Genomic DNA, 15948 nt, shown 5'->3' on the forward strand with positions numbered 1-15948 from the left:
AACTCTCAAATCCAGGAGATGACACTGAGTCCTTTCCTTATCTGCTCACTTTGGCCTCTTTTTTCTGATATTCCTCACTCTTGTTCACTTTATGATACACCTCCATTTTCAACCTTCTTCTCTTATTATTCCTTCTTATTATATTCTGCCTGCACTAAAAGTCAGGGTTCCCCATGGCTCAATTCTAAGTCCTCTTCTCATACCTTCTCTTTAGGTTGATCCTACTCTTATAATGTTACTTAAGATTTATACATAGATGTAGACCAGAGATGGAATCTCAAGTTGTGGCCAATGTTGATCATTACCTACTAGGCCACTCATATAGTAGCATTTATTAAACATCACTGAATATTTACTAGAAATCAAAGTTAGCACTGTGTGCTTATGACTATCACTAAGAATAAGGCACTTCCCCTACCCCTTGGAGTAGGCAGAAACACTAGGTTAGAACTACTGACTTCAGGAACCCAGAGGATCAGCAGTGAACCCTGCCCTGGGAGCCAGTAATATCTTGGTAGAGGAGGTGATGTGTAACATTAACTTTAAACCCTGTCAAAGAGAAAAGTGCCACTTGAAGACAAAGGCAAAGGGCATTCCAAGCAAAGAACACAGGATTAGCAAATGAGAAACTGCAAAGAGCAACTTGGAGCATTTAGCAAGGGAAGCTCAAACAGAGGCTTGGGGTCACACTGACTCTTAATGTGTACATGGGACTGGAGCAAGATAGGTTGAAAACAGAGGCAGAGCAAGAACACATAGGGTCTCCAAGGTATTGTAATGTTAAAGAACTCTGACTTATCCAACAGTGTAGATAACAGGAGGGTCCAATTGATGGAAGATGTAAGTGAAGTGGTCAGATCTGCCTTTTAGAAGAGAATTGTGTGCTCATAGCATGGAAGACAAATTGGGAGTAGAGGAAAAGACTGGGGACAGGAACATACATGTTCTTTTCTATATTCTGCACTACTGTTGATATGACTGTTGATAATCATGAAAACCGCTATGATGAGTGTATCATCTCTCCTGGGGCCCAGTTTTTTTTCTGCTTCATACACATATGCATGAAACAGAGTTTATTTTTATGTAATCATTAAAGAGTTTCCACTTGCCAGAGGTTCCAACATTGGGCATCCATCTACAAGATTAATAATAGCCTTGTACAGAAGTAGTAAAATTTCTTGCCAAAGTTTAATAGAGTTTGCTTTTTTCCACTTTCAACCCCCAACGCACATACAGCCATGCACTCTGCATATTGGCTCCCCAATTCAACAAGCACAATATAAACAACAGTGAATAAGCTGCTCATACTCACGGTGAGTGTTGAACAGTCAGAGACATTCAACTCTTGCAAGTTTCTACAGTGGCCTAAAATCAAACAATTTACACATTACTAAACAACATATTACAGACGTTTAAGCTTTTAAATGTTTAAATAAAAATTTAACATTTTAAATAGAACTTTTGAAGTTTTTCCATCCTACATTCAATGTGATGCATTCATTAGAAAACAAACAGAAACCTTGGAAGTCATGTGTTCTAAGTATATGAGTGTCTTTTCCCAGAAAAACGATTTCTTTTGGCTTCAAATACAAAATATATACACATGTTTATTACTGTTTGAGGCTTACCAAAGGAAGGGAAGAAGAGAAAAATATAACTTAGGGAAAAACACTAAATACTTAAAAAGCTTTTAGTTTAGAACACTTGAAGAAAACATACTTGCTTTTTGTACATGGGTTTTTATTCATTTTTTTCTTTTAACATTGTGAAAAATTTCAAACACAATAATTGAAATATTTGCATAATGAGGACTTGTAACTGTCTAGATTATAATTTAGACAGATTATTTTACTGCATTTTCTTTATTACATACACCCATCCATCTCTCAATCCACTCCTCATTCCATCTTACTCTTGTACACATTTCAAAGGAAGTTGCAGACATCAGCATGCATAATATTATTCAACATGCATAATAACAAACACAAAATTGGCCGTGTTTCTTTAGTTTAGGTTTACATACAATTCACAATGAATTGCAGAGAGAGAAGTGAAAGGTTAGATAGACTAAATGCCTGATTAGATTAGCTCTAGGTCCAGAGACCACTGCACAGTTAATGGTTTCTTAGAGAACATAAGATGTGAGTATTCAATTAATCCCACTATTATGGATGATTAAAATGCACCAATAAAAAAATAAAACCAATCATATGGGCTGGGGGTGTAGCTCAGAGGTAGAGTGATCCCCAGCATTAGGGAAAAAAAGAAGTAAATATAAACAAAACAAAAAGACACACACACAAATAGCTAGACAGTGAAGTGTTACACAATCTGTGTCTTGAAAGCAGCTTGGGAGGATACACAGACCAGTGAATGGGGAGAATGCTTAAGAAGAGAACGAAAGGCATTCAAGGTGGAGGAGACCCCATGAAGCAGGAAAACTCCAGGCAAGGGGTGATACTAACATCAAAATGCTACAATGAATAGAAAGCACATCCGTCACTCATAACCACATAGTCCCATGCTACTAACAATGGACATGTTATTAGTTATAAATCCATTTGAACATTTCTTCCTTTACCAAGAGTGGACTTTATCCTAAGTAATAAATGCCAATCAGAAATATTTTCAGAATTGTTTTTTTAATATTTATTTTTTAGTTGTAGTTGGACATTATATCTCTAATTTTACTTATTTGTTTTTATGTGGAGCTGAGGATCAAACCTAGGGCCTCACCCATGCTAGGCAAGCGCTCTACTGCTGAGCCATAACCTCAGCCCCACAGAATTGTTTTAAGAAATAAAAACAATGCTTAAAAATGTTCAGATCATGGAAGTCCACCCCGTAAAACTTAAGAAAAAACTAGATTCCCCAAACAACTTGGTAGTTTATGAGATAAATGTTCTTACAGAATAGTTATGTGAAAGTAATTCATACTTTCAACATATATATATTGAAGAAATGCAGTAATGAGCAGAATAGACAAACAGCCTTACTGTTAGGAAGTTTATTTACTAGTTAAGGGAGACAATAAACAAAAGAAATCAAATATTTACAGTGACAGATGCTGATGAGTACAATGGAGAAAAATAAAACAAGAAAGTTGATTTGAGAGTGCCTAAGGAAGGAGGGGCAGTACAAGTCTAAATAGGGCTGAAAGAGAAGGCTTCAGTTAGCAGGTGGCATTTGAACCCAGGAGATCACAAGAACAATGCCATGTACTCTGAGCATTTCTGAAGCCATAGTCAATATGACTGGGGATTGGAAGACAGTAAATGAAAGAAGCACAGCCATTAGAATCTTACTCTTGTTTGCACATTTCAAGGATATAAGGAGAATCCCTTTAATTTTCTATGAGTTTCACTTTTCATCATGCTGGGTCCTGACATTTGTACAGGACATTCCCTGGGCTGGGTATTCTAAAGTACCTTACAATGCAGGAGCCCCTTTCATCCTCCCCACTACATTAGGAAGGATCTCTGGTCCCATTTTACAGATGATGAAGATGAGGTAAATAACTAGCCCAGCATCACATAATCAAGCAGCAGAAGAGCCTTGATTCAAACTGAGGGCCCAAACATTTGAACAGTAAAAAAGGCAAGGAAGAGAATGTCGAGCCTTCTATACCACTGATCTGAAAACACCTTTCTAAACCAGGAAGGTGTTTGCTTAAAAAAGACTGTTATTTCAGGCACACACAATATTTGCAATGATTTTTAACTTTTAATGTGTTTTTCTGTTCCAATCTAGGAACTCTGAATCCCCCAGCTGGGTCTCATTGTTTCTGAACTGCATTTAGTTAAGATTACCCAAACTTGGATTTCAAAGGAATACTTTCTTTGTTCCATCTGTCACACCAAAGAATTGGGGCCAGCTGGATGTCAGGATGCGCGTGGTTACTATTGTAATATTACTTTGCTTTTGCAAAGCTGCTGAGCTGCGCAAGGGAAGCCCTGGCAGTGTAAGAAGCCGAACAAATCATGGCCGGGCAGGTGGGAGCCGGAGAAGCTCCAACCCAATAAAGCGCTACGCACCAGATCTCCCCTGTGATGTGTACACATATCTCCATGAGAAGTATTTAGACTGTCAAGAAAGAAAATTAGTGTATGTGCTACCTACCTGGCCTCAAGATTTGCTGCACATGCTTTTAGCAAGAAACAAGATCCGCATATTGAAAAACAGAATGTTTTCCAAATTTAAAAACCTGAAAAGTCTGGACCTGCAACAGAATGAGATCTCCAAAATTGAGAGTGAAGCCTTCTTTGGCTTAAACAAACTTACCACCCTTTTACTACAGCACAACAAGATCAAAGTCTTGAAAGAGGAGGTGTTCATATATATGCCTCTCCTGAGCTACCTGCGACTCTATGGCAACCCCTGGCACTGTACTTGTGAGTTAGAAACCCTCATTTCAATGTTGCAGATTCCAAAGAACCGAAATTTGGGAAACTATGCCAAGTGCGCAAGCCCATATGAACTAAAAAATAAAAAATTGCTGCAGCTAAAATCTGAACAGTTGTGCAATGAAGAAGAAAAGGAGCAATTGGACCCAAAACCCCAAGTATCAGGGAGACCCCCAATCATCAGGCCTGAGGCAGACTCAACTCTGTGCAACAATTATGTGTTTCCCATACAAACACTGGACTGCAAAAGGAAAGGTATGTTTCTTCCTTTTTCATTTTCATGGCCTGTTAGAAATGTTCTTTGAGTCTTATAATCCTCCTTACACCCCATCATACCTTCAAATTTTTGTCACTTCCACCAGAATTTTTTCCCAATGACAACAGAATCTATTTAAAGATTTTCTGGGGTTAAACAAGGTGGTTGGCAATTAGGGGACAGTAGAAGAGGCATGAAGTATCCCCTACTTGTTTCTGAACTGCATTTAGTTAAGATCACCCAAACTTGGATTTCAGAGGAATACTTTCTTTGTTCCATCTGTCACACCAAAGAATTGCAGCAATTTGGATCCTATCTATTTGCTCATCATAAGTTGTGGCTATAAGGAATTCCTCTTATCTTAAATCCAATTTAACTTAGGTAGGTAAAACCAATGGGTATGAAAACAGGTGCAAATGCCATCTATGTCTATGTGACTTGACTTACATAAATTAAAGGTGTACATCTGTGGAGGAACAACCTCAATAAAAAAACATCTGCAGAACAAGACAGAGGACAGAATTCTGAGAGGACAGCACTCTGAGACAGAAGCCAAGCACTATGGTAATAGTGCTTCTGTATTTCATGCCTAGTCCCAAGGTTTTAATAAATACTTGCTAGTGTCCTACGTCTTTAGGGTCCCCGTATTATCCAGAAAAGGACCAAAAAGAATATTTAAAGAACTAAATCTAAAGTATTTAATCTAAGACTATGAGACTAAGGAAATCTTTCTGGAATATTACTTACTCTCTGCAAATCACTACCAGGTTTTCCATCCCACACAATCTTATGCTAGTGCTGTGCAGGATTTGCACTTACAGGATAAAGTCCTGAACTAAGAAACAGATGGGAGATTTTACTAATGTTCTTGACAGGTTAGTGAAGATGGATATTATCAAAGCGTGGAGCAGGAACTGCTAATCTACTACATAATAACAAACCATTATAACAATGTTTATATGTGTCATTTCTGGCATGGCCTAATAATTTATGAGTAAAAACAATTACTATTTAAAGTCATATATCACTGGATTAGAGTCATAAAGAGCATTATATCATTTCTTCCATCTATTTTAGGAGGCTTTGCTTTGTTTTGTTTATTTGAGGGCAAGAGAAAGGGAAAGTTAAAAGAGCATTAAGAGGCCCCTCTCAAGAGAAAACAAGTCAGGAATTTGTTAATGGTGACAAATCAGACAACCTGAGCCAGGAGTACATTTGTTTATTTTTAAGCAAAGTTGTGCTTAAGCTTTACCACTCTCTCCCTGGCTCTGAAGGTGACACATGGATAAGCACATCACAGCCATGTGGCATGGAAAGGTTTGTCTAAAAGATGGCCTGTGATTTGTATGTAATTTGATGCCAGAGAGGAGCAGTTATGGCCTCATAACCTGGAACATGCTATGCTGAGTTCCTCTGAATTTGAGATAAGGTGCTAACTTAAAACCTACTAGGCTGGCGAGGATGTGGGGGAAAGGCACACTCATACATTGCTGGTGGGACTGCAAATTGGTTCATCCAATATGGAAAGCAGTATGGAGAGTCCTTGGAAAACTTGCAATGGAACCACCATTTGACCCAGCTATCTCACTTCTTGGTCTATACCCAAAGGACTTAAAAACCGCATACTATGGGGACACAGCCATATCAATGTTTATAACAGCACAATTCACAATAGCTAAACTGTGGAACCAACCTAAATGCCCTTCAGTAGAGGAATGGATAAAAAAAATGTGGCATATATACACAATGTAATATTACTCAGCAATAAAATCATGGCATTTGCAGATAAATGGATGGAGTTAGAGAAGATAATTCTAAGTGAAGTTAGTCAATCCCAAAAAGACAAATGTGGAATGTTTTCTCTGTTATAAGGTGACTGACTCTTACTGGGGTAGGGAGGGGGAGCATGGGAGGAATAGACAAACTCTAGATAGGGCAGAATGGTGGGAGGGGAAGAAAGGGGGTAGGGGGTAAGCAATGATGGTGGAATGTGATGGACATCATTATCCAAAGTACATGTATGAAGACATTAAATGGTGTGAACATACTTTATATACAAACAGAGATATGAAAAATTGTGCTCTATATGTGTAATAATAATTGTAATGCATTCCACTGTCATGTATTTAAAAACTAAAATCAATTTATAAAAAAACAAAAAAGCTACTATGCTCCAGCAACCCTAATTTTCAGGATGGTAGTAGTGTGCCCAAACATAGGTGAGTAAAACGAGGTCCATGGAAATCCAGTCAGTTGGTCAAGGCCTCAAAAGTAAGCAGCAAAGCTATATTTGAACCTTGGTCTGATCCCCAATGAGCGTCCTACTTCACGATGCTGTCTTCCAGAATAATCTGACTATGTTCAAAACAAGTATTGCCTCAACAAGAAGCAACAGAAACTTCCAAAAGACTTGGTAGATGTAGTTTTTCTGTAGCAATATTGGGTAGAATTTTCCCTGTTATGGTTATGGAGAGTAATTAGAGCTTCATGCTAAAGAATATATGTTTACTAGAATTTCCTTTGTGATGCTTAGAATTATACATTTTGAACAAATACAAAGCAACTATCCTAAAGTTGTCCTAGAATACTTTACATGAGGTTCTACAGTTCAGGTTAAGTTAATTTGTCCTTGCTGCACCAGGTATCAAAGAGAAAATTAGGATTAAGATCATTAATTTTCTGAGAAAAATACTATCTATACAAAATTTAAGACTTACAGCTCTCTGAAGAGATAACATATTTTTCTTTTTTACTATCTTTTTATTTGGGGGCCATTCCCTTCAGTAAGCCTATTTCTGCTTTTTTTTTTTTGAGTTTCATTTTTTTCCATAATTTTATCCTTTTTCTTTTGAAAAAATACATTATTTTATGATGTTCTTTTATCAACTTATTGTTGTTTACATACAACCTCCCAGACATGTGCCATAAATTCATCCCCCTGCTTCAAAATTATACATTTTATTTAGTGGGATACAATATGAAGTTTTATGACATACAAATTTAAATTATCCAATAGCAGATCATACATTAATGGACAACCCAAGCGCCCCTAAATGTTAGTGACTATGTATGCAATTCAGAGCCTATACTTTCCTTTCCAAAATATACTTTTAACTTTAATTGACAGTAATTATATGTACTTATGGGATATAGTGTGATATTTTTAAAAATATTTTTTAGTTATAGACAGATGCAATATCTTTATTTTGTTTATTCATTTTTATGTGGTGCTGAGGATCAAACCCAGTGCCTCACATGTGTGAGGCAAGTGCTCTGCCACTGAGCCACAACCCCAGCCCCACAGTGTGATATTTTAATACATGTATATGATATAAATGATCAGATCAGGGTAACTGGCACATCCATCACTTCAGATGTTTACCATTTGTGTTGGAAACATTCAAAATCCCCTCTAAGAACTATTTCAAAATATACAAATAATGTTGCTAACCACAGTTATTCTACTATGCTATAGGATATTAGAAGTTATTCCTTCTCCTATCTGCACCCTGTACCTTTTAACCATTCTCTCTCCATCCTCCTCCCACACCCTTCCCAGGCAGAGTCTATACTCTTAGATTATAAAATGGAAGATAATTTTGCCTTTTTAGCACTATAGATGGTTCACCATTGTTTATATAAATCTACTGATTCACTTGATCATTTATTCTTCATTTATTTATTATTTATTTATTTTTAGTTCTAATTGGGCATAATATCTTTATTTTATTTATTTATTTTTATGTGATGCTGAGGATTGAACCCAGTGCCTCATACATGCTAGGCAAGTGCTCTACCTCTGAGTCACAACCCCAGCCCCTAGTTTTTATTTTTTTACTATAGTGTCAATTCCTGTGTAAAGGCAGAGGGCTTGTCTATTATACTCCCTTTAGTAGTGCCTGGCACAGGGCCATGTACTTTAGATTGGCGAAAATAATTCAGAGGTTTTTCTTTGCTCAAAAAAAGAAATTTAAGAAACCTTTAAAAATAAAAACACATATGTTAGAAATCATAGTTAGAATATAAGCATGACAACCTGAATTTAATCTGATCTAATTTTTCTTATTCCATTCTATAAAATGGGTAACAAATGTTAAATATGAAAAATAAATGCTTAGCAATGTGCATCTTTAGCTCCCTGCCAGAAAGTAGTAATGCTTTTGATAATTATGCTTCACATTTTAGACACTGTATAGAATCTAAGGAGGCCTAAAGCATGTTATCAAGAGAGGAACTAGCAGCAATATTAATGAATAACAGCTAGTACCTATATGCTCCATGGCACTGAGACAGAGGTTTTTTTGTTTTTGTTTTTTTTTAATTTTTATTTATATATGATAGCAGAATGCATTACAATTCTTATTACATATATCGAGCACAATTTTTCATATCTCTGGTTGTATATATAGTATATTCACACCAATTCATGTCTTCATACCTGTACTTTGGATAATAATGATCATCACATTCCACCATCATTAATTATCCCACGTCCCCTCCCTTCCCCTCCAACCCCTCTGCCCTATCTAGAGTTTGTCTATTCCTCCCATCCTCCTGCTCCCTATCCCACTATGAATCAGCCTCCTTATATCAAAGGAGACAGAGGTTTATATACATTGTCATTTACTCCGCACAACCCTAAAAGAAGTATTATTACTTTAATTTTATAAGTGATACATATCTTTAAACCTTCTCTGAAGTATAGAGAAGCTAACTTGCCCTTCAAAGATCACACAGGTTGTCAGTAACACAGTTTTCAAGTCATTGGCCACCAAGTAATGCCATCTCTTCCTTCAAGATTCTGGCTGTTATATGTTATATAAAGAATTATTAATGTTTCCTGTATAATTCCTCCCAGTATTGAAGCCTCCTTTTAAGCTCTGTAGAAAAATACACACAATTGCATACAGAGAATCGGCAATACAGATCCCTCTAGTGGGAGTTGACCCTTTCCTAACTAACTTAACAATGAGTCAGATGGTATGTGCAGGGTCCCTAATGCCAATTCAACCACAAAGATCACTATTTTTGCCTTAAACATCTGACAGCAAGAAATAAAACAATAGTTTCTTTACTGAGAGGCACTTTGCCAACAAAACTTAGTCTTTCAAAGGGAATAAAATGTGGGATTAGTTGAAAGGTACATTTATGCCATATTGAGGTAAATGCATTTGCTAAGAACACAGGAAAATTAGAGTTCTTAAACTGCTTTTAACTTCACATTTACCAGGATAATTTACCATTTTCACTTCAAAGGTCAAGCTAGGGCAAATTGTGTAGGTAAATTGCCTCCAGCTTCCTCTGATGATAAAGACACAATTTTTTTCCCTAAATCAAACTGTTAAGGATTTTTAAGTTTTCAATAAACAGGGTCATTCATCTCCTTCACTCCTACAACCAAGCTTTCAAATTAATTCTGAGGTTGTTGACAACCAAGATAACCTACTAAATGGGGGAAATTACAGGGAGAAAATTTCCCAATTCCCTCCTCAAAGTCAGTAAGGTTTGGTTGGAGGAGAAGCAAGATCTATAAAGAATAATAATCAAGCAAATATGGCATTGTCAGGGCATTTATGAAGACTTTGGGTAGCAATAAACATGAAATCTGGATACCATGTGATGCCTGATCTAGAAATGGGGATATTGAAGAAATTTAATTTCTGGCCTGAGGAAATATTTATTTATACATTCTTTATTGAAGACAAACATACTTAGCATCAAGTTTTACAATTCTTATTCAAGTTCTATAGTAAAGAACTATTTTTACTCATCAATACAAAAAGTAAGATTTTCCCTTTTCTCAAAGAAATACTAGTAAAAGCATTGGGTTTACATTTCCTGGTACTACTTGTGGATCCTATTTTTATCCAGGATTTCTGCTGACAACCCCAAAGTTGGTTTTGTAATTCATATTCCTTTGCCAGCATCCACTTTGCTCAAGTTGGGTTCCAGAGTGTTCGCGTAAACATTTTTTGCTACCCATTTATTTGTGGCTAACCCACTTTAGCTTGTCCCTCAGAGGGTGTTGTGTCACCCTCTTGTCCAGCCTAGTAGCTGTAGAGTTGGCAAGCAAGTTCTGATAAACAGGCTGATTTCTAGAATCTAGAAGGTGCTGACTCTGGTGACCAAGATGCCCTACAACCCTCAATGGCTTATAGGGCTTCAGTGAGTACTCATCCTGGTTTTCATTCATTTTGAGATGGGAAGCCATTAGATGGATTCTGCCATCTGGTCTGTCAGGATCACATAGGCTTAGGACATTATTGCAATAATCCAGATAAGAAGTGATGACTTGGATCAATGTGGTAACGATGGAGGAAGTAAAAAGAAGTGGGGTTCTGGGTATTTTGAAATAAAATTCTGCTCTGCTTTTTCAAGTTTTCTATTACAGGATACTAGCCATTCTCAATAATTATCCCAAATTCTAAGTGTTGTCGCAGTCTGGCTGGGCACAATTCAGGAGCCACTTGTCAAAAGAAACGAACTTTATTTTTAGAACACACACCCCAAATCACAGAGCTCCTCAGGAAAAACCTTCAGAGCCCAACTCCCACCACTGGCTTCCCACAAGCCTCTCAACCTCCCCTCCTCCTCCTGCTCTTGAGGCTGATTGGCTAGGTCGCATGGGCAGAGCAAAAAAAAGTCCCCCAATGAGCAGCTCCATGGTCTGAAAGGGCGGGAAACAGCCCAATGAGCATCACCGCAGAGGAGCCAATCAGTTGGCAGCTAGAAGTTTGCTGGCAGCTGGAAGTTTGCTGGCAGCTGGAAGTTTGCTGGGGCCCCTTTCGGCTGTGGCTCTCAACAAAGTGTCAAAAAAATTATTTCTTCTGTCTTTCCTTGACTTCAATTGTCTGTGGTTTTCAAATAATACTAAGATTTGTTAGTAATATTTGAGGGCTATTGGTCACCTTTAATTCCTTGCCATACGGGCCTCCCTAACATGGCAGTTCATTTCATCAAAGCCAATTAAAGAGGGATCTGCTAGCAAGATGGAAGTCACATTCTCTTGCAACCCAAGTACAGAAGCAATATCACACCACGTTGGCTACATTCTCTTGGTTAGAAGCAAGTCACTAGGTTCATCCATACTCAAAGGAGAGGTTTATATGCAGGAGCATGAATATCTGTAGTAGGGATCATTGGCTGCCATCATAGAAGTTACCTGCCACACACCACTTATCTATTTACTCTGGCACTGTCCTAACTCTCCCTCATGAAGATTCCATGGAGGAAGGGAAGGAAGGGGAGCAAAAAACAAGGGGGAAAAAATCAGTAAAATGTATACTATGTCTGATGTTGATAACTACCATTGAGAAAAGGAAAGCAGGAAATGGTATTATTCATGGCCAAACCAATAGATGTTTTAAATAACTTTTATTAGAGGACACTTATAATTATTCCATTTTATTACTGGGTATTATAGTAACCTTATGTGCCTACTTTATAAATTAATCTTTATCACAGGTCTATATGTATAGGTAAAAATCAGTATACCTGGAGTTTCATATTATCTATGGTTTTAGACATCCACTGGGGGTCTTGAGATGTATCTCCTGAGGATAATGGGAGACTACTGATTACTGCTGCTTAAGATCATGGAGATCATGAGCTTTTCATTTGTTTTTTAGAGTGAAGCAAATTGAGCTTATTTGTGAGCAGAGGGAATCTAAAAAGAAGGATAAAATGAAGATACAAATAAAAAAGCAATATTATTAGAAAATTCAGAAGTAGAAAGAGAGTGGGAGAAGAAAGGCTTACATCAGTTTGGTTTGCAGTTGTTTGACTTATAGATTTTATTTGATTCTTTTTTTCAAAAACTTCCCTGGTGACTACTGGTAGCTGGAACTAAGTCCTACCTTCCTCTTTGGCTACCTATGTGGCACTGCCTGCGGTTTCTCCTCTTGGTTTTCTACCATTGCATCTAGGGAGTTTCTTTGAACAGCTCAGCAAGGATTGACAGCCCTTCCTCTAAGTTTGATGCACTTGATTCACTGGGCTTTGACAGAATTTAGCAGACACTAAGACTTGCTCATACCAGTTTTCTTTGGCTCTAGATATCCTTACACTTAATCTTTAAGAGTTAATTCTTCAATCACATGAGTTTAGCAGTGAAGAGAGACCTAGAGCAAGGAGCGCTCCAATACTAAATAAAATAACCTAAATACTATTAATTTTTCCAGAGTTGAAGAAAATTCCAACCAACATCCCTCCAGATATTGTTAAACTTGACTTATCATACAATAAAATCAACCAACTTCGACCCAAGGAATTTGAAGATGTTCATGAGCTTAAGAAATTGAACCTCAGCAGTAACACCATTGAATTCATAGACCCTGGTAAGTTTCATTGAATATCAGCCCCTTAAATGGGGCTCTTCTGTGATTTCTCTTTTATAGCAACATTTACAGTAAATACAGTTTTAAAAAACTAAACTAAGCTAAATAATTTAAAAGTATGAATTTTAATCAAGTGTGGCACTTAAATTAGGACTTGTTTGGCACTGAGAGAAATAGCTGCCAAAAGTTGCTTTGTAAAGTATGTGTTACAGTCACTGACTGTGATATTTATTCATTTAGCCCAAATAAATTATTTTGTAGAATAGATTTTTAAAAAATGGAAAGATATGGCAAGTGGTCATTGATACAGTGAACATGTAACAATTTTTAAACAGAAATTCAGATGTGGCATTTTCTTTGCCAACTTGCTTAGAGTAAATTTGAAACTAACTGCTAAATACAACCCTCACAAATTAAGATAAAATATGCTCAAACCAGAGCAAGACATGTTATTTCTCCTCCTAAATAAAGATCAGTTCTCTTTCCAACTTCACATCTCTTCTCTATTTGCTAAGAAAAGCCTCTGGCAAAAAAAACTGAACTTAAAACATACAAGATGCAGAAGGAACTGAGAATTACTGAAACAATGGTAAGATGTGCTACATACAGAATACATGTGCCTTTTATGAAGCTACTTAAATTTGAAAAGTCCTAACTATAACAAAATTACTAATATTATTAATAGTCAAATATAATGTTATAAACATTTTGAATGCAATTATTTCTCTGACTTTTCTTAATGGTAATCTAGTACTATTAATAAACCTTAGAATTTTAACATGATAGAAGTGAAAATTAAGGATGAATATTCTGGAGCCACAAAGGCATATTTTAGGATTAACATCTTTTAAAAAATTACAAAATTGTAATTTTTAAAATTTCTTAAAGGGACAGCAACGTGCTACACTCATACCTTTGCCTATATAAATATGGAAAATTTGAAAGTATCTTTGAATGGCAAGACCAAATCCAATTTTCTTCACATTAAATAAGAACACCATAGAAACACTCTTCTCCCACATGAAGCGCTAATTTTCCTAGTGTGCAGGTCAATAACCAGTAGCTAATCTCTACAAAGCCAGGAGGCAGAGAGTGAAGGATCTGGAGGTGGAGATGCTTTCTTTGCCCCAGGAGAACCAAAGACCGAAAGGACAAGTATGTCATATCCAAGGTCCCTGGGCAAGTGTCTAATTTCTTTCTGATGCTATCATCTACAGCAATAGCTTACCAACTATTAAAGTGTGGGTGCAAGGACTGAGGATGTAACTCAGAGGCAACGGGCTTGGCCAGCATGAACAAGGCCCTGGGTTTGACCTCCCAACTGGAAAAAGAATGAAGAGGTGGGGAAAAAACAGAAAAGAAAGAAAAAAAGAAAAACAGTATGGATGCAAACAAGTTTTAGATCTTTCTGAAAAAATAAATAAAATGTTAGTTATTATATGGCCCAAGTTAAACATATTAAAAGCAGTGAATAATAATGCAATAATGTTATAATTACAGGAAAACTACAGTATATAAAGAACACTGGCGAAAAAATGAAAGGAGACAATACAGAGACAGATGATAGCTAGAAAATGGATTTATTTTACTTCCAATCATACTTTTTCTTCATTTATAGAATTCACAAAATTGCAAGGATTTCTTTCCCATCCTTAGGATCCTTTTAATGTTGTTCACCCTATGCATTTTCCTTGCTGACATTTGACCTGATCCCTATTTATCAGCAGTGATACCCAGTTTTTAATAAATTCATTCAGTTCAATCCAAGGAAAGTATTTCCTACACTAATAAATATGTATTGTGTACCTACTGAATGCCAGCTACTTTTTGTGGGGGTATGTCCTTTGGAACAAAAAAAGTATCTCAGCACTTAAATAAGGCAAAATAACCTAAAGGGGTTTTCAGATAAAAGACCTACTATGTTCTAGGATCTCTGAGATGAAACACTGCCAAAGTAGACTTACTTTAATGATTTTGCCTGGCAAGTATGCAAATGCAGTGAGAATTTCATGAATAATAATCTTATGAAATGCCAGGAGTTACTGTGGAAAAGGGAAAGAAGTCACCTTACGAGTCATTTTGCCTCCTTTAAGAAACAGATGAACACTAGCTTTCCCAAGTGCCTAGATTCATATGGTTTAAGTAACAACTATAGTATTTCCAAAATAAAATCTAAGAATATTTACACATGCTTTTGGGATGAATCAGTTTAAGGAAAGACAATTTGTGAAATCATTGACATACAGAATTTTAACAAATAGAAAAAAAAATGTAATGTCTTCAGCACTATAATCACAAGGACTGAACTTTTGTCTCCCACTCCCACCTAGACCCCCAAGCCATTGCTTTGTATCAAAAAATAAAATATATTTTTAGGGGGAATTTCGGTTTTGTCTGAGAACAGATGATATGAAAATAGCTAATGGTATTGGTATGACAGCATATTTTCCAAATTCAAAAATGAGAATACTATGCTCTAACAAGGGCATTTTAAAACAGTAATGAGAAAATGGCTGAAATAGAAGTAAAATATCTGAAATCAGGATTAACCTATAAATTCTGAAATTATCTGTTTAGTTCATATCAACTAAAATAGAATTAAGATAGGATATTCTTTGCTCTTGGAGGAAAAAAAAAATTTGTTGTTTTATTTTGTTATGTGTTTGATATTTGTTCTAATTATTCACCCTCTAGCAAAATTAAATACATATGGATCCAAGGCAGACAGCTTCCATAGCTTGCCAAACACAACCAGATGTTCTCATAACATTAGCAGATTGTTTGGGGACTCTACAGAATTAGAATCTTTCCCCTCAAAACTGGGGAAAGATTGTTTTCTAGGCATTTTTGGAACTTAATGATATCCTAGGAAGGTATCAAATCATCAACAGTCACACTTTTCATTTTTTCTGTACTCAAATCTTACATTTGAAATATTTTCTGTCCCCCCCTT

At 36.4% G+C, this 15948-nt stretch overlaps 2 protein-coding genes across 2 annotated transcripts in view; one reads left to right on the forward strand and one right to left on the reverse strand.

The window, feature by feature from the left end:
• Fbxl13 (F-box and leucine rich repeat protein 13) overlaps positions 1-15948 on the reverse strand; it is a 208680-nt gene that overhangs the window by 113595 nt on the left and 79137 nt on the right. Inside the window, exon 10 of the mRNA XM_005319523.4 lies at positions 1313-1365. Within this exon, the coding sequence (XP_005319580.1) occupies positions 1313-1365 (53 nt within the window). The remainder of the gene's footprint in view (positions 1-1312; positions 1366-15948) is intronic.
• The window catches only part of Lrrc17 (leucine rich repeat containing 17), a 37830-nt gene that overhangs the window by 12902 nt on the left and 8980 nt on the right, over positions 1-15948 (forward strand). Inside the window, exons 2-3 of the mRNA XM_005319476.5 lie at positions 3751-4658; positions 12840-12995. Coding sequence (XP_005319533.1) covers positions 3887-4658; positions 12840-12995 — 928 coding nt within the window. The 5' untranslated portion in view covers positions 3751-3886. The remainder of the gene's footprint in view (positions 1-3750; positions 4659-12839; positions 12996-15948) is intronic.

The sequence above is a fragment of the Ictidomys tridecemlineatus genome, chromosome 2, assembly GCF_052094955.1.
Source record: "Ictidomys tridecemlineatus isolate mIctTri1 chromosome 2, mIctTri1.hap1, whole genome shotgun sequence".
Lineage (NCBI taxonomy): Eukaryota > Metazoa > Chordata > Mammalia > Rodentia > Sciuridae > Ictidomys > Ictidomys tridecemlineatus.